This window comes from Chenopodium quinoa, unplaced genomic scaffold (assembly GCF_001683475.1).
Source record: "Chenopodium quinoa cultivar QQ74 unplaced genomic scaffold, ASM168347v1, whole genome shotgun sequence".
NCBI classification, from domain to species: Eukaryota; Viridiplantae; Streptophyta; class Magnoliopsida; order Caryophyllales; family Amaranthaceae; genus Chenopodium; species Chenopodium quinoa.
The window spans coordinates 5,799,410-5,822,479 of NW_018743574.1; the positions used below are offsets into that span (position 1 = coordinate 5,799,410).

The 23,070-nt window shown below is 33.7% G+C and overlaps 2 protein-coding genes across 2 annotated transcripts; one reads left to right on the top strand and one right to left on the bottom strand.

Moving 5' to 3' along the window:
* Positions 1-1,078: 1,078 nt before the first annotated feature.
* On the bottom strand, positions 1,079-2,300 carry LOC110682313 (glucuronoxylan 4-O-methyltransferase 3-like). The gene has a single exon (XM_021858626.1). The coding sequence runs from the start codon at positions 2,296-2,298 to the stop codon at positions 1,168-1,170; it is 1,131 nt and encodes a 376-aa protein (XP_021714318.1). The 5' UTR covers positions 2,299-2,300; the 3' UTR covers positions 1,079-1,167.
* Positions 2,301-14,079: 11,779 nt separating this feature from the next.
* LOC110682317 (mitogen-activated protein kinase kinase kinase 17-like) lies at positions 14,080-15,742 on the top strand. Its single transcript, XM_021858629.1, has one exon. It carries the CDS (start codon positions 14,564-14,566, stop codon positions 15,578-15,580), a length of 1,017 nt encoding a protein of 338 aa, XP_021714321.1. The 5' UTR covers positions 14,080-14,563; the 3' UTR covers positions 15,581-15,742.
* The last annotated feature ends 7,328 nt before the right edge of the window (positions 15,743-23,070 follow it).

A 23,070-nucleotide genomic window follows, 5' to 3' on the forward strand; every position in this document is an offset into this window, starting at 1 on the left:
AGGGCCCTATCCATTAATAACCCTATCCAATTAGCTTGGCCCTGACCCTCTTATCATTGGACTACCCTGTCCAATAACCACCTCTAGTCATGCCAGAGAGTAGAAAGGCAATTGAAAAAGAAAGCCCATGTTACAAATGATTGGACCTTTGTTTTCGGTCCATTTTCTAAATTAACATGGACCTCAACGTGCAGCTATTCATACAAAGTAGTAGTATAAGATAGGCCCAAAAGTTGGTAATCTTATATTCTTATGAAACATCAAACATGTTATAGTTATAGACCTTATACTCTCTAATCTCAGGTTCATAAAATCAATGTGATATATCTGTGCTATTTAGATGATTAAAATGAAAGTTAACTGGATTTTAACTACATAAACTTGATGAAATTTTGCCAAAATGTAGAACATCAATTGTTGCGATTCTCTCCAATAACAAGACACGAGTTACATCTCATTCATCTCTAGGCTAGAATTTTTTTATCAATACAATATACTACGTAGTACTCAAGAAATTCTCTATTATATCAGCTATTTCAAGCTGGAATTTTTCAACCGAGTACTTTTTTATTACAGTAATATTTACCCAATGAATTGATGTTGGCATTACATGAAAAATGAGTGCCTTCACCAACTTTGGTATCCCTTCAATTACGTTAGTTCTGTCTAAGTCTAAGAGTTAGCACTTCCGACAAATTTCAAGGCCCAGTCCTTTACTCCCCTTCCAATTTCCAATTTCCAATTTCCAAATTCCAATATCCAACCACGTATCACCTACTGCCTTTAAACTTACACCTTCTATCCAAACTTGTAACCAACGATTGATATGAACAAATTTAACCATGCATGTCTAATTACCCATTATCATGAATTATAACCATACATGGAGTAATAATGATATTTTAGCCTAGTAACAACGACTAAAGCCTAATATAAAATGCCATTATATCATATTATACGAAGTATATTCTTAAATTTGTACTTCCTCAATTATAATTTATCGCGTATTGTGTACATATGTTATTGTAGCTTAATTAGACTTAAAAAAAACACATAACAAATTTAACAAACTAATCAATTAAAACACATTATAAGAAAATTTATTAAGGTAGTAGTATATATGAGAGTTATTAAAATGATAAATCGATCTCAAAATATAAAATAAATCTAATTAATCAAGTCGGAAGTTGGTTTAGGAGGGGGGCAAAAAGGCCTACCAAGACGAGCCTTATGACTGGGAATAGTAAAATGCCTTAACCTTCCTTCTTGTTCTACCATATACCCTTGACACAAAAACTCCATTGAGAATTTATCCTCTACAACACGATCCACATCATGAACAAACACATCAGTTTCACCTTCTTCCCTATTCCTCCCCATCAAACCCGCGGTATAAATCGCGCTCATTCTACCGGGCGCCTCATCGTGGTACCCTGTGGGCGCATCCACCATAATCAAATCCCACTCTACTTCGTATATCTCTTTTGGCAAACCCTTCAATGCTAAGTTACACCTACTTTCCCTAGGATCGACCACACTCGAACATTCCTTCGCCTCCTTTGCTGACGTCATTAGTGTCTCGGAGTGACGTACTTTGGTGTCATACGTGGCGAGGTAGGATTCGAGGGTTGGGAATTTCTCCTTGATTTGACGGATCCACCCCTCGTTTTCCTCCAAAAAGACGGTTCTACCCCCGTGGTTTAATGAGGCCCACATTGGGCTGTCGTAGCCCAGCCCAAACACGAGGAAATTTGACGGGGATTTGCGACGGAGGACGCGGTCGGTGACGGAGATTTCTTTGGCGGTTTGTTGGGGAGTTATGTTGGATGTTGCGTAGTGGATGATTGCGTCGGATAATGATGGTGGGATTTTGGTACAACTTAAAGGGCATTTCTGGGATTTCACGTACGAAATTAAGGTTTGATTGGTGGAGTTATCTGATGAAGAAGAGAAAGATGAACGTACAGTTAGAAAAACTAAGCAAAAGAATAGAAAACAGAAGATTGTTAACTTCAATTTTGTTGGAGATAGAATATTTGAATTAATTGTTGAGTTTGAGCCTCTCATTTTTGTAATTAATAGATTTGAGTGAGAATGAATTGGGAAAAAATTGAGAGGAAATGTGGAGTAAAATTTGAAATTAATTTGGGATTGTTGAAAATGAGAGGGGTTTTGTTTATATGTATAAAAAAAGAGAGGGAGGGGGGGAGGGGGGGGGGTGTTTGGTGACTCGAGAAAGTGATAGAGAGAACAGAGAAGACTGTTGCTGTTGTGAGCAGGAATTGAGGAGTTGATCATTTTCTGGGGTGGACCCTTGTCTTTTCTATGTTTTACGTTACTTAATCGTAACTTTTCCTTGTTCAATGTTGTTATTACACTTTATTAGGTCCCAAACTAATCCAAGTAATTTAGTATACTTCTATTAAAACAGTTATATTTAAGGACATCAAGGTCAAACTTTATACGACTTAGAGTATGTTCACATTTACTGAATTGAGCTGATTAAATTGATTGGAGCTAAACTGAACTGAACTGAGTTGAAATGAATATTTTATGAGAGAAAGAAATTAGGTTTTGAACTAAACTAAATTAAAATTAAGCTGAAGTAAATAGGCCCTTAAGTTTTAAATTTTAACTTATAATTAAAAAAAAAAAAAAAAAAAAAAAAACATACTTTAAATACCGAGTTGGCTAATTTGTATCTTAATAGAAGCATATTACACAGTACTCTAGTAGTATATGACTTGATTTATGAAACATGACATTAATAATCTAGTTTGTTTATAGACAGAGTAACTTATTTATGTGCTTTGTTATCTTCTAAATAAAGGCGATTACATGTGACTTTACTCATAGAATTTTTTACTCTAATTTTTGAAAGTACATTGATCATCAAGGTCATGATCAGCAGATCAGATTACCAACCACTTAAAAGCATCTTTAGGTAAAATCACTCAGACACAAAAGTGACAATGATCTAAGATACTATGAGTAACGTGCGTCACTAATTGCGGGTAAATTTTCTAGTAATAATGATATTATTACCTTATATTCTTTAATTTTCTATTTCTTTACTCACTATCTATATATGAAATGATTCTCTCAAAAAAAAAAAATCTATATATGAAATGATGGATGCGAAAAATAAATAAATTAAATTCACAGTTATACATCATTAAAATTACAATAAGAATTTGTCAACAAAAAAATTACAATAAGGGAAAAAAAAAATTAAAGGGGCCGGGTAAGATTTATTTGTTCTTCGTAATCTTAAATATTGCACAATCAAGATGATTCTGTTTGATCTATTGATTATTATGTATTCATAAAATTTGTGTGATCTGATCTTAATTCAATCTCTAATGTTATATCAAAAACCACATGAAATTTATCAAAAAAAAAAAAAAAAATCACATGAAATTATTAGAATCAGGTATCCATAATAAATTCAAACATATTAATGGAGCTTCAATTTTGAATAAGAACTAAGAATTTGTTCGGTTTATCTTATTTATTTTTACTTTCATAAGCATTATAAGTTCATAACATAATAAGTTTGATTAGGTTTAAGAAGAAAAAAAAATATTACCTCCGTTTCATATTATTTGCAATGATTAGATATTTTTTTCTCTCTACATTATATGACCCCGAGATTTATTCCCTAAAATCTCAAATCTTTTTGACACCGGTTCACGAAACTTCCAAATTTTCTCAAAAAACGTGGATATTAATCTTCAATTTTGGAATTTTTTGACTTTTTTTCGCCCAGAAATAAAAATTGTCGAAACGTTAATCACGGTGCTTAATATCCAATTTGCCTTTAAACGACCAATTTATCGGTTTACAACTTGCACTGATTTCATTAACTCAAACCTAACACGAACATTTATGACAACATATAATGATCATTTATGGTTTCAAACGACATTATATGACCCCGATATGTATCCCCAAAATCTCATTTATTTTCGACACTGGGTTCCGAAACTTCGAAAATTCTCAAAAAGCATGGATATTAGCCTTCAATTTTAAAATTTTTTGACCTTTTTTTCGCCCGGAAATAAAAATTGCCGTAATATTTAACATGGTCCCTAATACCCTCCGGGAGTCCAATTGGGTGGGTGGAACCATCCTATTTGCCTTTAAACGACCAATTTACCAGTTTATAACTTGCATCGATTTAACTCAAGTCTACCACGAATTTTTATGACAACAAATAATGATCATATATGATTCCAAACGGCATTATATGACCCCGAGATATATCCCCTAAAATTTCAAGACATTTCAACGCCGGGCCCTGAAACCTCTAAAATTTCTCAAAAAGTGTGGATATTAGCCTTTAATTTTGGAATTTTTTGACTTTTTCGCCCAAAAATAAAAATTGCCGAAATGTTTACCATGGTTCTTAATATCCTCCCGGAGTCCAATTGGCTAGGTGGAACCATCTAATTTTCCTTTAAACGGTCAATTTACCGATTTACAACTTGAAACGATTTCATAAACTCAAGTCTACCACGAACATTTATGACAACATATAATGATCATATATGGTTCCAAACGGAATTATATGACCCCGAGATGTATTCCCTAGAATTTCAAGACTTTTCGACACCGAGCCCCGAAACCTTCAAAATTTTGAAAAATGCGTGGATATTAGTCTTCAATTTCAGAATTTTTGACTTTTTTCGCTCGTAAATAAAAAAATTACCAAAATATTTATCATGCTCCCTAATATCCTCCGGGAGTCCAATTGAGTGGGTGGAACCATTCAATTTACCATTAAACGGCCAATTTACCAGTTTACAACTTCTTCGATTCCATTAACTCAAGCCTACCACGAACATTTATGACAACATATAATTATCATATATGCATATGGTTCCAAATGGCATAATATGACCTGGAGATGTATCCCCCAAAATCTCAAGACTTTTGAACACCGGACCCCGAAACCTCCTAAATATCTCAAAAAACATGGATATTAGCCTTTAGTTTTAGAATTTTTAGACTTTTTTTTTCGCCCATTAAAATGTTGACCATGTTCCCTAATACCCTTTAGGAGTCCAAATGGGAGGGTGGTACCATCCAATTTGCCTTTAAACAACCAATTTATCGGATTACAACTTGCACCGATTTTATTAATTCAAGTTTACCACGAACATTTATGAAAACACATATTGATCATGTATGGTTTCAAAGGCATTATATGAGCCCGAGATTTATCCTCTAAAATCTCAAAGTTTTTCGACACCAACACCGGGCTCCGAAATCTCCAAAAAAATTTAAAAAGCATGGATATCAACCTTCAATTAAAGAATTTTTGTCTCTATTCGTCCGAAAATAAGTTGCCGAAATATTTACCATGGTCCCTAATATCCTCCCGGAGTTCAATTGGGTGGGTGAAACCATCTAATTTGCCTTTAAAGGACCAAATTACCGGTTTACAACTTGAAACGATTTCAAAAACTGAAGCCTACCATGAATATTTATGACAACATATAATGATCATATATGGTTCCAAACGGCATTATATGACCCCGAGACGTATTGCCTAGAATTCCAAGACTTTTCGACACCGATCTCCGAAACCTTCAAAATTTCGCAAAATGCGTGGATAATTAGCCTTCAATTTCGGAATTTTTTTGATTTTTTTCGCTCATAAATAAAAATTGCCAAAATATTTACCATGGTCCCTAATACCCTCCCGGAGTCCAATTGGGTGGGTGGAACCATTCAATTTGCCATTAACCATCCAATTTACAGGTTTACAACATCTTCGATTCCATCAACTCAAGCCTACCATGAACATTTATGACAACATATAATGATCATATATGGCTCCAAACGGCATAATATGACCCCAAAATGTATTACCTAAAATCTCATGTTGTTTCGAAATCGGGCCCCACAACCTCCAAAATTTCTCAAAAAACGTGGATATTACCTTCAATTTTGGAATTTTTTAACTTTTTTCGCCCGTAAATAAAATTGCCAAAATGTTTACCATGTTCCCTGATACCTTTTGTGAGTCCAATTGGGTGTGTGGAACCATTCAATTTTCCTTTAAACAACCAATTTATTAGATTACAACTTGCACCGATTTTATTAATTCAAGTTTATCACGAACATTTATGAAAACACATAATGATCATATATAGTTTCAAAAGGGCATTATATGACCCCGAGATATATCCTCTAAAATATCGAAGATTTTCGACATCGACACCGGGCCCTGAAATCTCCAAAATTTCTTAAAAAACGTGGATATTAGCCTTCAATTTTGGAATTTTTGTCTTTTTTCGCCCGGAAATAAAATTTGCCGAAATATTTACCATGGTCCCTAATATCCTGCCAGAGTCCAATTTGGTGGGTGGAACCTTCTAATTTGCCTTTAAACGCCCAATTTACCGGTTTACAACTTGAAACGATTTCATAAACTCTAGCTTACCACGAACATTTATGACAACATATAATGATCATATATGGTTCCAAACGATATTATATGACCTAGAGAAGTATTCCTTAGAATTTTGAGACTTTTAGTCCCCGAATATTCTAAAATTTACAATTTACAAGGCTGGCCCTTGGGCCTACCCTCAACCAAGAATTGATGAATGAGCCTCTTTTTGTCCGATATTAGGGCCCATATTACATCAAACCTCGATAAGCTTGCTGAGACTGCCTTATTAGGACCACAAAACACCGCAATTATTTTTAGAATAAATATTGATTTAAATTTCATGGCCCAGACTTTAATGAATTTTTGGGCTTAACCCGTAAAAAGATTTTTTACTGTAAAAAATATTTGATTTGTTTTATATGAGCACGGCAATCCATTATCAAATGATTTTCTCTTCCATATGCCCAACCACCTAAATAACCACCTAAATACTTTTACACTTTAAAGTACACTATCAATTTCATTCACATAAGCTCTTTAAATAGTTTATTTACCCTCATACTATTCCGAAATGAATATAATCACTCCCTTATGAACTAACTAAATAACGATATGTTACATTTCATCTGAGGTGAAGTGGTAAAAAATTCACAGTGGGGATAAATGTATCCAATTTACATGAACATTTTTGTTGGTGGTTCATACTATGGTCACATACTTCCTCCCCTTCTGAAAACATACTTTTCGGACATAATCCTCTAGTATATTGCATGTGCCAATAGAAACACCATACTAGTTATGTAAAAAATCAATACTATTACCTCCGGTTTATATTACTCGCAAAAAAGAAATATTTTATGTCTCACAAATAATACAACTTTATTACGAGTAATAAATTAGAGATGGTATAATGAGTAAAGGTAAAATACAGTCCCTAAACTTTTGTATTTGTGCACTTTTAGTCTCTGTCAACTTTTTTGTGCACTTTTGGTCCCTCAACCACCACTCTTGGTGTTTCTGACCAAATAGTTTAGGGATCTAGTCTAGTCAGCATAGTTTAGAGACCATGACTCATTTTTTATTTATTTTTTATTTTTTTTTTGTCACACTTTATTAAAAAACTTTAATTTTTATTAGTTTATAGAGACCAAGCTACTCCATTATCTTTCTCTCTCCTCAATATTCAGATATGGGTTTTTTTCCTTCCCCTCTTTAAACCCTAATTTCTTCTTCTTTTCTCTTCAAATCTTTAGCCAAAATTAATTTTTTTACAACAAAAAATCAGATTAAATATCAAGAAACATAGATGATTAAAGCTCTAAAAAAAAATTCACTTTTCTGACTTTCGTTGCTCTACGGTAGCAACACCAAAGACGATTTTTTTTTTAAAGCAGCCAATGTTGAACTTTTGGGAGTAATGTAGTTGGATTTTTGGGGATGAAAATGTCAAAACATTTGGGAAAAACCCGATTTTTTTTGGACAAAATAATTGGAATTTTGGAGAAGTAGTCTAAATTTGACAAAATTTGGGGAAAACAGTCGTATTATGAATTTTGGGGGAAGAAATCCGGGAAAGTATGAGATTAATGGTGGTGGGAAAGAGAGGTGAGTGAAGTGGGTCCAGAGGTGGCGCCAACGATGGATAAGACGGAGGTGGTTGCGGCGGAGTCGATCCCTAATGATAGGTTTATGCCTCAAACTGCACCCAGAAATCAAAATCAATAAATAAACCAAAATTAAGATGAACAAAAACCTAGAAAAATTAACAAAAACTAGAAGAAATAAGAGGAAATTACTGAGAGGAAGAACAGGAGCGTAGATAAGAGTGAGCATGAGTAAGAAATTGGGCCCTTTTTTCTTTTGTTGTTGCTGCTTAATTGGCTTCCTTTTTTATACAATTAGGAAAATAAAAAAACCCAAAATCAGAAATTAAGTAGCTTACTGTTTGAAGGGAGATGAGAAGCTTACTGTTTGAAGGGATCATAATTCGTAAGGAGAAGCCATTGATGAGTTGGGGAGGAATTTCGTTGTGATTTTTTGGGATGATTATTTTTAAATAAAATTATTGAAAAAAAAAAAGAAAAAAAAAAAAAAAAGAGTCATGGTCCCTAAACTATGCGACTAGACTAGGTTCCTAAACTATTTGGTCAGAAATACCAAGAGTGGTGGTTGAGGGACCAAAATTGCACAAAGACAGGGACTAAAAATGCACAAATACAAAAGTTTAGGGATTGTATTTTCCTTTACTCATGGTATAATATATTGTCATAGATAACATCATCATAACCAATTAGCCTAGCAATGATATGGTAAGAGATAAGTGAACTCAATGCTGTCCTTTCGGATAAACACCATAAAATATCGGAGTAGAAGTGAACACTTCTTATACAAGTACAATTTTCAATCGGTTCTCAAATATCAAGGCTAAGTTTTCTTGTATAGCATAGCAACCGAAGGGAACCGGTGAAGCGTAAAGACCAATATGCACAAGCCCATTGGACATGAGCGAACCCAATGGGGCCCAACATAAGTTCGCAGTCAGTGAAATTCAGATTCAGAGTATCGCCGAATGTCTGGTGATCTAAAACCGATTAACAGTGGACCCGAAACCCAAGACCAACGGCAACTCAACACTGAAATTGTGGGAACAATTAATAAGTGCTTTTCAATTTCCTTTTCTAATCAAACCACACCTTTCACACACGCTCTTTCTTGCTTACCGTCACAACCTTGTTCATTTCTGCGGTCACACCGTCACAGTATCTTCTTAATTGTGTATCTATCTATACTTCTTCTGTTTTTAAATAATTTTACAGAATAATACAATTGTTATTTTCAATTTATTATCTCCGTTTTTTCATGTAATTTTATTAATTGCCAAATATTATTAAAGTAAACACATGAATATTACAAAATAAAAATGCTCGACTATAAAAACAAAGTAGGTAATCTAAACAACGAAAAATAAGTAAGTAAGAACATAGAAAGTAAATACGTCCAACTATTAAGGATTAAGGATAATCATTAATTTATGATTGTGAAAAATGATTAAATGGATGGAATATTTTGAGTACGAGTAGAATTTTTACAAACTTGGCAATTTATTGAAGATAAAATAATTTGCAACAATGAACGTGAAAATAATGTATACAAGTATAATTTGATCTGGATTTTAGTTTGATTTGAACAAGTTTAGCTCTATTATTGCTACCGATTATGATACTTGGATTGTTTATATTATATTTTATTTAATTTGTAAGGGAATGACAATGATCTTTATATATAATTCATTTAATTTGGAATGATTTGTTACAGAACCATTTGCACTTTCAATTCAATATTTGATTTGAAATGACTGTATCTCAACCCTCATGATTTTTTTTGCCGGTATTTGAGGGTCAACCACTTTGAGAGTGAGGGGGAAGGGTATGGGATCCCCACCCTCAAAGTGTCATTAGTGGGAATTGAACCTTCAACCTCAAGATTAGAAGGTGAAAATCTTACCACTATACCAAGCTTAGTTTAGTATGAAATTAGTGGCATGCTTTGAGCAGCTGAACTAGATACACTACTCCGTAAAACACTACTAATCTAACTTTAATACTGTAATACACAAGAAACACATCTAAACAGCCATAAACCCTTTTTTTTAAGAAGGGTTTTGCAATAAGCAATTAGCTTTTATTTAGAAGGGTTCTACAATAAGCCTTTACAAAGAGGTACTTTATATGTTTAAAGAATCCCGCCGTCATGCACTGACTTTGTTAAGATATTTCTCACATGATAGCACATTCAGCTATCAAACCCAAATTTCAACTTGTAATTATTTAATTATTTTATGATGATATGATTGTCATCCATTTATGTATAATTATTACATTATTCTTGCAACTTAGAAGTAACTTCATAGGTTGATAAAACTCCGAATAAACTGAGATCCAAACCTCAATTTGTGTGTTTGTGTCATGTGTATCATAATACCAAAGTTTTCAAATAATTCACCTTATAAAAATATGCTCAACTAATATAATAATATGCTCAATTAATATTTTTATTTTAGTATAGTTGTCAAAATTTATATGCGAGCTAGCTAGTGTAGGCTACTCCATACCGTATGATCATGGCTTCGCTATTGGTGCTTATGAGTTTTGATCCATACCGCATATGCTATATTCGGACCAATTACCAAAACTTCCAACTTGCTTCAATCATTTTCCCCTTTTTTATTTTCCAACTTGAATAATATCTCCTAGGAACAGAGGATTTCTTGTATTCTTTTTTCTACCCCTCCTCTCTTAACCAACATAAAGATTTCACTTGTCATCTTTACTTGAGACATAATTTACTACCGGATTTAAATCTCTAATGAGTACTGAGAATTAATGTAGCATTTCTAAACCCTTCTCTATGGACATGCTAAGCTATTATAATATGGTTGTTACAAGTAATACTTTAATTTGTGTTTTGTACTACGTAAAAGAGTATGACTTGATCGTACTAGCTAAATATAACATTAACATAAACTTATTTCAAAATCTGACCTAAACTTAACCCTTGCAAAACTTAGCATAGATTAAGTGAAGCTCTCGAAAGCCAACTAGAACTAGTGTCAAAAACAATTCAAACTTGAATTATTTTAGGTTGATGGACTCGGATTGACAAGTCTAAAACTAGGGCATACTCATTGATTTATGTTTATAAGACCAACACAACTTACAATTGTTCTTGAAGGTCTAAATATACTAATGTGATTTTGAAGTTGTTTGAGTAATTGTTAAAATATTTAAATACATAGACATTTTATATTATTGTTAAAATTATAGTAATAAAACTGAATAATATTTTGAAAAATGCACTTATACTATGGGAAAATACAAGTTTATCTACCAGATAAACGAATTTTTGTTAATATGATGACATTTATTAAATATATTGAAAAAGTATCGTCATTTATTTAGTACTTTTGGTGAGCTGTACAATTACTGTTTGCAACTTGTTTTTACTGTTTGTTGTGGAAATTACATATATATACCATCCAATTAGTACATGAAAAGACGCATGTACCTCTCCACTAGTACTTGAAAAGATGATTATACCCCCAGGTAAACAAATTTTATTTATCTGGGGAATTAACTGGGTACAATTCTTATACTATTTAGAAAATACAATCTATGTTGAATACTATTTAGAAAACACGGGGTACTACTTAATATTGAATCTCCATTCCTAATTGTTTAGAAAAATAAAGTCTCATATCATGCATATATTCCTATCATTTTTATTAATAGTATTATTGCTCAACTAAAAGATTGACCTAAAAATCGATTGTACAATATATGGGATGAACATAAATGCATGTGCTAACCCATTTAACTTATTTAATAAACAACATCAAGAAATTTTCAATAATAAAATATTTTCTCGTGTTACGTGACTTATGTCTATGTCACAGTACAAATTCAAGTTTTTAGTCTAGACCCTTTGACTTTAATATCATTAAAAGACTTTGCCAATTTCTTACTTTATCATTAAGTTTACACTTTGCTATAACACGTTACTAAACATAATATTAGAGAAAATTAATACGACTTAACAGAGTCAACTAGTGGGAAGTCAGTTGAATAATATAAAAACAATAAAATAGAGCAAAGTTTTTTTAATTTTCATACTACAAATACCAAAAACCGCGTCAAACTAGAATTGACCCAGTTGATCAACTCTGACTCGTTTACGTTCTCTTACAACTTAGAATTGGATTCTAAAGCTTTCCCATAGCCAGGGACGTTGCTTTCACACGTTTTTTTGCTCTTTTTGTCCAAATGCATAGGATTGCACTTGATTCTTCCTCATCATATTTTATATCCAATTCGTCTTTTTTTGTTTGTCCCGTAGAAAGGATGTCAAATTTAATTCGGTAAAATTAATAGATGAAAAGATTGATAGGAGTCGTGAGATTAATTGTGATTTAAATATGAGGGTAAAGGATTGAGCTAGCTAATAATAATTTATAACCAATATGTCAGATTGAGGCAAAGTTATTGCTTTGGGTGTGCTCCGGTCACTTATATCTTGGTTGGTAATGGTTTATTAATTGCTTAATTGGATACATGCACCATCAATTTAGATTAGCTACCCTCGGGGTTTGTCCGAGAAAATTTGCTTTAATGATAAAGTTAGCAAAATGGATGATACAAGTAAAAAGGGTGGTTTATGTGTGTTTAGGTTAAATAAATCGTACTTTAGAAATGAAATATACTTGGATATCTAAAGAAATCCCCAAACCGGTGCCACGTGTCGGCCCACGTATTTATCTTGTCAAGTGGGCGATGGGTGTTTACGTGGCCACATACAGATGTTTAGGTGGCTGGCGAAATATGCCAATATTAGTAGTAGACCAGAATTGAAAATGACCCAAATGTCAAGACCTGATCCGATTAACCTGATATCATCTTGTACACTTATAAAAACAGAAGAAGTATTAAAATTTACAAACAAAGTGGTACATTGTTCTTATTGTTATTGGGAAGGAGAAATGAACCAGGAATATTACATTTTTCACAACATAATAAAAGGAATCTTTATGATAAGTTTGGCTTGATGTGAAAGTTTTGGTAACCTTCAATTGAATACCCTGACCTCTAAATTAAGTAAAGTTACGTAAGTGGGAAAAGTGATTATGATGATATCTTAATAACTTAAAAGTTTAAGAACATAAATTCAACCGTCCAATCAGAGCATTAGGCACAACAAATAAATAGTCTGCTGGAGAATTGAATATACTAGTTCGTGTATCATTCGCTAGGCTGCTTCACTATGCATTCATTTGATTTGAATTCTTTCACAACGTAACCTTTAAGTTCAATTAATTTGCCCATTTTCAACTTTATTTTGTACTTACTCATACGTGTAATTCTTAATCATTAGTAGTTGCAATTATTAGTTTTTATGACTATATATGTATAACTTGATTTGATATCTCATTCTTTTCATCTAAAAGAAAATAAGTTTTTCAATTAGTTCGTGCAATAAGTTATGGAACAACAAATTCAATGTACATTCCTAAGCACAATTTATTTATTTTTGGATAGAATTTAAATGAGATTAGAGAGAATAAGTTTCCGATTTAGTAATAATATTATACCGAGTACTCCATATTAAAATATACTAAACTTGCTTTCCAACATCTCCGATCGCCTTGAAAGTAAGACCTTCCTTTCCGGTGTATTACTTTTGAAACAAAATCATTAATTTAGCACTAATAAATACTCTTATAGATTAATTCATTGAACCAAATAGTTTGTACAATAAGTTTATTAAGGAAAAAAGAAATATAATTTAATTTAGCAAAATAGCCTAATTAATTTCATGTTACTAGTAGGTATCTCACTTTATTATGTGTCCAATCTTAAATTGCACTGAATAAAAGATATCGTGCCAAAGTTTTTATATTTCGACTTATTTTTAATCCTCATTTATTCCTCTATATGAAAAATATTTTGATTGGCTTCACATGCCCAACACATTTTGCATTTTAGGCTTATTCCTTTTATTTAACTCGTATGCAGGCACATTTGTATCACCACAATGTGAATTTAACATTAAGCACATTATATTTCCTTATAAAAAATAATAAAAGGTTCGAAGCAGATACACACTTTTCAGAAAGAGTGCTACATACTAAGTAAATTAGAGAAGGAAATAAACAAAACAGAGCAATCTTGAAAGGAACTGATGATAAGTTGGTTGAAACCTATAGCAAAGATACACACATCGTTTCACAATAACAACCACAAATAGAAAGGCGTGTGATAAATCATGAAGAAAGAGTAGGAGTAAAGTGATAACCATGTTAACCACGTTTCTTTTTTTTTTTTTTTCCCTTTTTACCCCTCTCAACCCTCGCTACTACTCTTGTGCTTCTGCTTGTGCCGTCCGCCGATTTTTCCTTGATTATCACGTGCATCATTCTCCTCTCCAAATTAATTTAACCATTTTTTTTTCTTTTTAATTTTTTAATTTAATATCCCAACTCACACCAAACTCCATTTTCTCTCTCTACCCTTCCTATATATATATACACAACTTTCTTTCCTTTGTCTCAATAAAACAGAGAAAATTTGTGATTTTTTTTTAATAAAACAAAACTAAAGAAAATTTCCAATGGAGTGGGTTAGAGGTGAAATTATAGGAAGAGGAAGTTTTGGCACAGTGAATTTAGCAATACCCAAATCAAATTCAACCCAATACGTCGTTAAATCGGCTCAAGTTTCGAATTCTTTCTCGCTAAAAAGCGAGAAAGAAATTCTTTCCGAATTGAGTATTATCAATCACCCAAACATCGTTCGATGTTTGGGTGATTCTTTAAGTCTTGAGAGTGGTACCCAACACTACAACCTTTTCTTAGAGTACGCTAGTAAAGGTAGTTTAGCTGATCAGCTAAAACTTTCCGGTGGAAAATTCGAGTTCTCCGAAGTTAAAAACTACACTAAATCAATCTTGAAGGGATTGAGTCATCTTCATGAAAGCGGAATTGTTCATTGCGATATAAAGCTTCAGAATATCCTTGTTTTCGAAGATGGTACCGCGAAAATTGCAGATTTCGGATTAGCAAAGAAGGTTTCTAACGAAGTTGGGGGTAATCAATTACGAGGAACACCACTTTACATGTCGCCGGAAATTGTCGCCGGCGGGAAGGTTGAGTCGCCAGCGGATGTTTGGGCGCTTGGTTGTGCTGTTGTTGAGATGGTAACGGGTAAACCGGCGTGGGAGATTTCGCCGGAAAGTGACGTCAGCTCATTGCTTTACCGGATTGCGATTGGCGGGGAATCACCGAAGATTCCCGGGAATTTATGCTCTGAAGGAAGAGATTTTATTGAAAAGTGTTTTATTAAAAATCCCAATGAGAGATGGACGGCTCAGATGTTGTTGGATCATCCATTTGTTTCCGGGTTAAAAGAGGAAGATCAACGGCCCACGGTGTCTCCTAGGTGCCCATTTGACTTCCCGGATTGGCAATCGGGTTCGGGTTCGGATTCGGAATCGGTTTCTTCAGTTGGGTTTTCTGAGGAATCTTGGTGCCCAACTTGGAGTCCTGTTTCACGTCAATTGGAAGAGCAATTGGTTTCTGATCGAGTACCCAATTGGGGTGATTCCAATGATTGGATTATCGTTAGATAAATTTTCTTTTAGTCAACATTTTAGGACTGTTTTTTAGGTTTAATATTTTGTTAGAACATGAGCCGTTCGATCATGTTTTTTTATTTGATCGTATGGTAACAAATTCTTTCATTGTTATATTGTACAGTAAATTAGTTAATTGAAAAAAGAAAATCAGAGTTTCATCCAACATCTTTCCTCGTGTTATTTTCTTCATGTTTTTAATTTTCACTTTCATACTTGAGCAAACATAACATCGATTATTAGCACGTTTATAAAATATTGATATCAGTAAAAATATGTTCATTCATACATCGATATATAATTGATTATTTGTATATAATATTAGTTTAATGTCAAAGTAAAACAATAGATAATCTCAAAAGATTGTAATTCCAAAACTCAAGATTTTGATTAGCTAAACCCAAGTTTGACTTGATAGATACAGTTGTATTTGTGAAATGGACAAGTATAGAAATGAATATGGGCCAAAACCAACTGTAAATAGCTTGCTATTCATAAATAGTGAAATATATACTCAATATTTAAAAAATGGTATAATAATTAAGTAAGATGAATTGTCAAGGTCATGATCTAGCTCGTGGCTCATGCTTTGCGAATAGCGATCACCTTCTCCACACCTTCACTTCACCCCTTCACTGTCACAATCATCCTCTAATCTTTTTCATAACAACCGACGATTTTCTTATTATTAAAGATAATTTATATAAATACCACTTAAAATGTGAAATATTGTCACATAAAAGTTACTTAATATATAATCCCATCAAATCAAGATTTCAATTATTGTAATTAGCTATTTTATTAATGATTGGTTAGACATAAGAATCTCGTGGTTAAAATTATTTTTTTATTAGTATAGAATAAGATTTGAAAATCAAGCTGAATTGATATTAAAACTAATAATATTTGTCCCATTTGTCAGATTTAAGCTAAAGAAAGGATTAGTATTGTGGTTCAAGCAACTATGTTGTATAAAGTTTTCTAGATGGTTTGGTAACCACTCGGACTCAATGGTTTATTCAATTCTTCTTGGTAGATTTGCGTAGGGTATACTAAGATCATCAATGACAATCCAAAATTTAAGTCTCTTCAGAAGTAGTAATCATAAATATATACAGAGTATTTATTTAATTTATTTATATAGTTATTAATTAATTCATACAAACTATTACTTTCGTGTTCAAATTGACATTAAAAATTCATCATTGTTACTTACCTAAGGCATGGATTATAAAATATTTAGGAAGTTGTTAAAGTACATCTTTTAAAACATGTGAACGATTTATGTAAAGAAATTGATACATAAATTATTAGGAAGATGTTGGATCACTTCTCTACAAAATCACATGAATTGTTTATATAAAGGAATTAATTTTGGTATTGCAACAAAATGTAACTATTTGGAATGTGTTAGAGCAAGTTTTTTTTAATCACGTGAGTAGTTTACACAAAGGATTTTATAGCTGTATACGGAGTAATAAAGCGCTAACATCCACGTTTTGATTTTTTAAAAGAAATCAACCGTTGAAAGGTGTTTAAAAATAGCGCACACACTTCTTTTAAATCACATGAATAACATTAACATAACGGAATTCATATATAGATTTATGTCGTGCTATCCACATTTTGATATTGTGGAAAAATGTAACTGTTAGTTCGAAAGAAGTTAAGTTAGCCCATCATGATCTAAATCACGCGTATGGTTTACATACAAAATACAGTTTTTATATTGTATCATTAACATTTGATAGTGCAAAGGAAATCAAAGTTAAGTAACCCCAAACATCTGTTGGTCTAAAATATAATTATAAATAAGTTTATATACATATATACATAGTACTTTATATGGAAAAAGCCTTACAGTTACACTCATACCTACTATTTAGTACGGAATATACATATTGTTTATTAGAATAATTGTATATAGAGCTCATGCATTATATAATCTTTAGGCTAGACCAAGGTATCATTGTCAATGCTATGTATAAATAACAATTCGGAATCGTAGCACTATACGACTAATAAGAGTTAGTGTTGTTAGTGGTATAAAAATCTTAGGGATGTGGACGGCTTAATTGCCAATTTAAGTGGGTCTCTCATGTGAGAAATGGACTTCTAAAGCATCATACACGGTTAATTCTGCAATTTGTGACACCATCACATGCTTCTAACTTTCAATTTTGAGTTCTCTCACATGATTCTGCCCAATTTTCTTACCCTTTCAACATTTTTTTTTAACAAGATGCAACTCTACGTTGTACCAAATAAACAACATGTTGAGTCCCTTAGGTTTTGATTGATAGTTTTGAATGATGACAAACAGCTAAGGGAAACAGGTCCTTGAAAGTGTTCGATACAGTTGGGGGAACCAGCTAACATAGAACACTGTTTCCCCAGACAAGTTATTACTTACATGAGTTTTCTTATTGAACTAACTTGTCTTTATACAGGGAACAATTATATGATAAAAGTGTTATGTACTGGTAGGGAACCAGTATGTACTGTTTCCATGGTTGCTACGTGGTACAGCAGTCACTTACTTTATATTGTGCATTAACCTTATTGATTGTGCAGAATATAAGTTGATTCCAAGACTTGGAGCATAGAAGCCTTTCGAAGATATTTCGAAGAAAGATTGTTTGCTCATAATAGAAGTATTCAAGGAAGATTCAAGTCTTGAAGATTACATGAAGAAAAGACGATTTATGCTTTAATATGTTATCTAGGTTTTCATGTAATATGCTCCGTAGTATGCTTGCATGTTTGGGTTATATAAGTGCTTAAAAGTATATTGAAGTATGATATGAAATCTGGTACAGAGTTGGAACAGGTTTCATAACATGTTTCAATTCAGGGAACCAGGTCGGGGAACCAGGTTCACTGTACGAAATATTCGAGCTGCTGTTTTGGAAAAAGATTTTACAAAAAGATTTTTTCGAAAAGATTATTTTGAAAATATTTTGTGCAGCTGGAAATAAGATGAAATATTCTTGGTTACCTAAAAACTAGGAGTATTTATCTTAATTGATTCTATCTTTGTGATTAAATCAAATAAGATAAAAACTTTCCTAAAATTACAATATATCTTATTCTCTAAGATTGTGTGATTTAAGGAAACTAGGTTTTAGGAATCTAAGCATATATAAACTCATCTTATTTCACATATTTCGTGTGCCTCTCCAGAAATTAAAAAGAGCAATTATTTGAGAGCATATACTTAAGCACTAATCCCATTCATCAAGTCACATACAAGAGCATTCTAGTACTTAAACTTTTTCTCTTAATTAGCTTCGTAGAAGTGAGATCAAAGGGGAGTTCTTGATTCTTGTATTGAGTCTTTAACAAAGGGGTTAAAGGCTGGGTGAGTGTTTGTGAGTTCAAACACATTGGGCTTACGAGTGTAAGTCGAGAGCACACTCGGAGTAGAGTGTGGGGTTTGCTGGTTCCCGGAGTAGGGAACAGCAGAGTGTTCTTTGTCTTTGTTTTTTCGGAGTAGATTAATAAAGAACTTAGGATAGGAGGACGTAGGCCTGAGTTGGCTGAACCTCGTTAAATTTGTTGTGTTCTTTATTGCTTTGTTTTATTTCGTTAAATTTGTTGTCTTCTTTATTGCTTATTTATATTCCGCTGCGTACGGGAACCAGCACAACTGGTTCCTCACACATAATCCGAAAAGAAGCAAAATTAGCCAACGATTACTTAACACTCAATTCACCCCCCCCCCCCTCTTGAGTGCCCATTGAACCTTCAATTGGTATCAGAGCCTAAGCTTCTCGAAAGAGTAACATCTAGAGGAGTTAAGAATGAGTACTCAAGAATTAAGTGCAATCGGTTATGACAACAAGTCACCCAAGTTTAATGGAAATAATTATGCTTGGTGGAAGAACAGGATCCAGAATGTTATCATGGGTATTGATTATGAATGCTGGCTCGTAGTTAAAAATGGTCCTAATATCATTCTCAAGACAGATGTTGAGGGGAACCAGGTTCCCAAGAAGGATAGCGAATTGGTCATTGCTGATTACAAGTTGCTGGAAAAAAATGCTAAGGCAATGTCAATACTACAACAAGCAATAGGTGAGACCGAAACAAATCGTATCTCTGGCTGTAGTAGTGCTAAGGAGATATGGGACACCCTTGAACTTGCGTTTGAGGGAACCAGCGAGGTAAAACGGTCTAAAATTGATTTAATCATGTCTAAATATGAATTGTTTGCCATGAATAAAAATGAAAAAATCAATGACTGCTTTCGTAGGTTTATGACTATTGTAAATGATCTTAGATCTCTTGGTAAAAATTTATCTGACGAGGATCTTGTGAGAAAATTATTGCGTAGTTTAACAGATGCATGGACAGCCAAGGTAACAGCAGTATATGAAGCAAAGGATCTGTCTACCTTGTCTCTGGAACAGCTGATTGGTTCCCTTATGACTCATGAGATGCTGATTGACTCTAAGTCTGAGAAGGAACCAGCAAGAGGCATGGCGCTTAAGGGAACAGTAGAAGATGATGAAGATGAAATTAGCATGATTGCAAAAAGATTTGAGAGATCTCTTCGAGATCAAAGAAAGAATTTCAAAGGTAAGCATTTTAAAAACTATAAAAAATCTAACTCTAATTCTTCTTCTACAGGATGTTTCAAGTGTGGAGAAAAAGGACATCTTATTCGAGATTGTCCTAAGTGGAATGACAAACAGTCTAAATCCGGAGATAAACAAGCATACAAGAATGCCATGATAGCTTCCATGTGGGGAGACTCTGACTCAGGGTCAGATGAAGAAGAAGGATCACCCAACTCAGATGTTTGCCTAACTGCCTTTACAAACATCAAGGAAAACAGCACTGGTCCAGGAACCAGAGGGGGAACCAGTACATTCAACAAATGCTTTATGGCAAAGAAGGATGTACTACATGAACGCAAGGTAAGCTTAGAGCAAATTAGAGAAGATATGCATGAATATGATAGAGAAAATATGCTTGCTTGTATTGATTCCTTACTAGATGAATGCTATAAACTAAGTGAAACATACATAACTTGCAAAAGAGAATTAAAAGAAAAACGTGGTGAATGTAATATTGCTATTGCTAGTTGTGATCATCTAGAAGGAGTCTGTTATGAACTAAAAAATCAAGTAGCAGAACTAGAGGTTGAATTGGACAAGTGTAAAGTGGAACTAGAAAAGGAAAGATCGTTTGAACCAATTGATGGTGAAGAGGATCTGACCTCCTGGTTCCCTAGAGACTTATCAACCACTAGTGATACTCTTGATTTTTCAGTAGCTATAAGTAAAGCAAATTCGTGTACTAGAACTTCCTTGTTGAAGGCCTTTGAAACATTGGCTTACAACCTGGAAAACTCTCACAAGGAAATTGCTTCACTTAAAGCTGCACAGTTCACTGTTTCCCCTACAGGTACCAGTGTAGATGTCAGTAATACGATTGATAAGTATGAAAGTAATATTTGTGATTTGCATGCGGAAATCAATCAACTGAAAAAGGACAAGCAACCAGTGATTGTTGACATGTCTATTGACTCTATGGTTTCAAAACTTAATCTACAATTCGAAGCTTTAAAAAGTAACTTTGATTTTCTTAAAGAGAAAAACGAATTGTTAACTAAAACACTTGAAACCAGAGAAAAAGAACTTAATGATAGTCATAGACATGTGGACAAATTATTGAATGCTCAAGAATCCTTAAATTACCTGATTTCATCAAGAGGAAACAGAGGAAAAGTTGGTCTTGGTTATACTAGACAGAGAACCAGGACTAACTGGTCTCCCAGAGAAACCACCTGGATCAAAGAATATCAACGAGGCAAGTATGTCATGAATAAAGAAATGCATGTGTGTTTTCATTGTGGTAAAAATGGACATAAGATACATGAATGTCCAGCTAAGAAAATTAGTGCTAATAAGAACAGCAAGGGTGTAAAATATGTGTGGAGAAGAAAGGATCAACAAGATGTTAATGTTGTTGAAAAGGGACCCAAGTATGTTTGGGTTCCTAAAACTAATGTTTGATTTGCTCTTGCAGGCTAGAGTGAAGGGAGACACCTATTGGTATTTGGACAGTGGTTGCTCAAGACACATGTCCGGGGATAAAGATCAATTCCTTTCACTAGTGGCCTTTGATGGAGGAAGTGTCACCTTTGGGGATAACAACAAGGGAACCATCACTGGTTTAGGTAAGGTTGGTAAGACACTTTCTAACGCAATAGATGATGTTTATTATGTTGAAGGCTTGCAACATAATCTCTTGAGTATTTCTCAATTATGTGACAAAGGTAATATAGTTGAGTTTCAAGCCAACCTATGTCACATAGTTAACTCACAAACAGGAGAACTTGTATGTGAGGGAACCAGGAAGCATGATGTTTACATTACCTTCTTAGATAAAATCCCTCAAGACAAGTCCATCTGTTTGAGAGCTGTTTCTGACAATAATCAATGGATTTGGCATAAGAGGTTTGGACATGCTAGCCTAACACTTCTAAACAAACTTAAAACACGTGACTTAGTTGTAGGCCTTCCTAACATTAAGTATGAAGCTGATAAAGTTTGTTCTGAATGTGTAAGGGGGAAACAGGTCAAAAATTCTTTTAAGTCTAAAACTGTTTTGAGTACCAGTAGACCCTTCGAACTTGTACACATTGATTTGTGTGGTCCCATGAGAGTACAAAGTCGAAGAGGTCATAGATATGTCTGTGTTATGGTTGATGATTATTCCAGGTACACTTGGGTAATGATGTTACACACAAAGGATGAAACGTTTGAAGAATGGGTAACATTGGTGAAACAAGTGGAGAACCAGCTCACCCACAAGCTGGTCTCGGTAAGATCAGACCATGGTGCTGAATTTGAAAATGCTAACTTTATTGATTATTGTAGGGAACATGGAGTAAATCACAACTTCTCAGCCCCTAGAACACCTCAACAAAATGGTGTTGTAGAAAGGAAGAATAGAACTCTTGAGGAGATGGCGAGGACGATGCTCATTGAGAGTGGTCTCCCAAAGAGTTTTTGGGGAGAAGCTGTTGACACTGCTTGCTATATATTGAATAGAGGTCTCATTAGACCAAAGTTAAATAAGACTCCCTATGAACTGCTTAAAGGTCGAAAGCCCAACATTACATATTTTCGCATTTTTGGATGTAAATGTTATGTGCATAATAATGGGAAGGACCAGCTTGATAAATTTGATCCTAGAAGTGATGAGGGAATCTTCCTTGGATACTCTTCTCACAGCAAAGCATATAGAGTCTTTAATAAAAGGACTCTTCGTGTTGAGGAGAGTGTCCATGTCATTTTTGATGAATTTAACATGTCTTCTGAGATTGCGCAGGTACAACCTGATGAAGTGATTGGATTGATGGATTTCACGGGGAACCAGTATACTGGTCCCACGGATGAAGTGCAAGCAGATCTAGGCCTACCAAATACTCCACCAGATGATAATGATGAAGTGCCTAGAGAAGAAAATGAAGA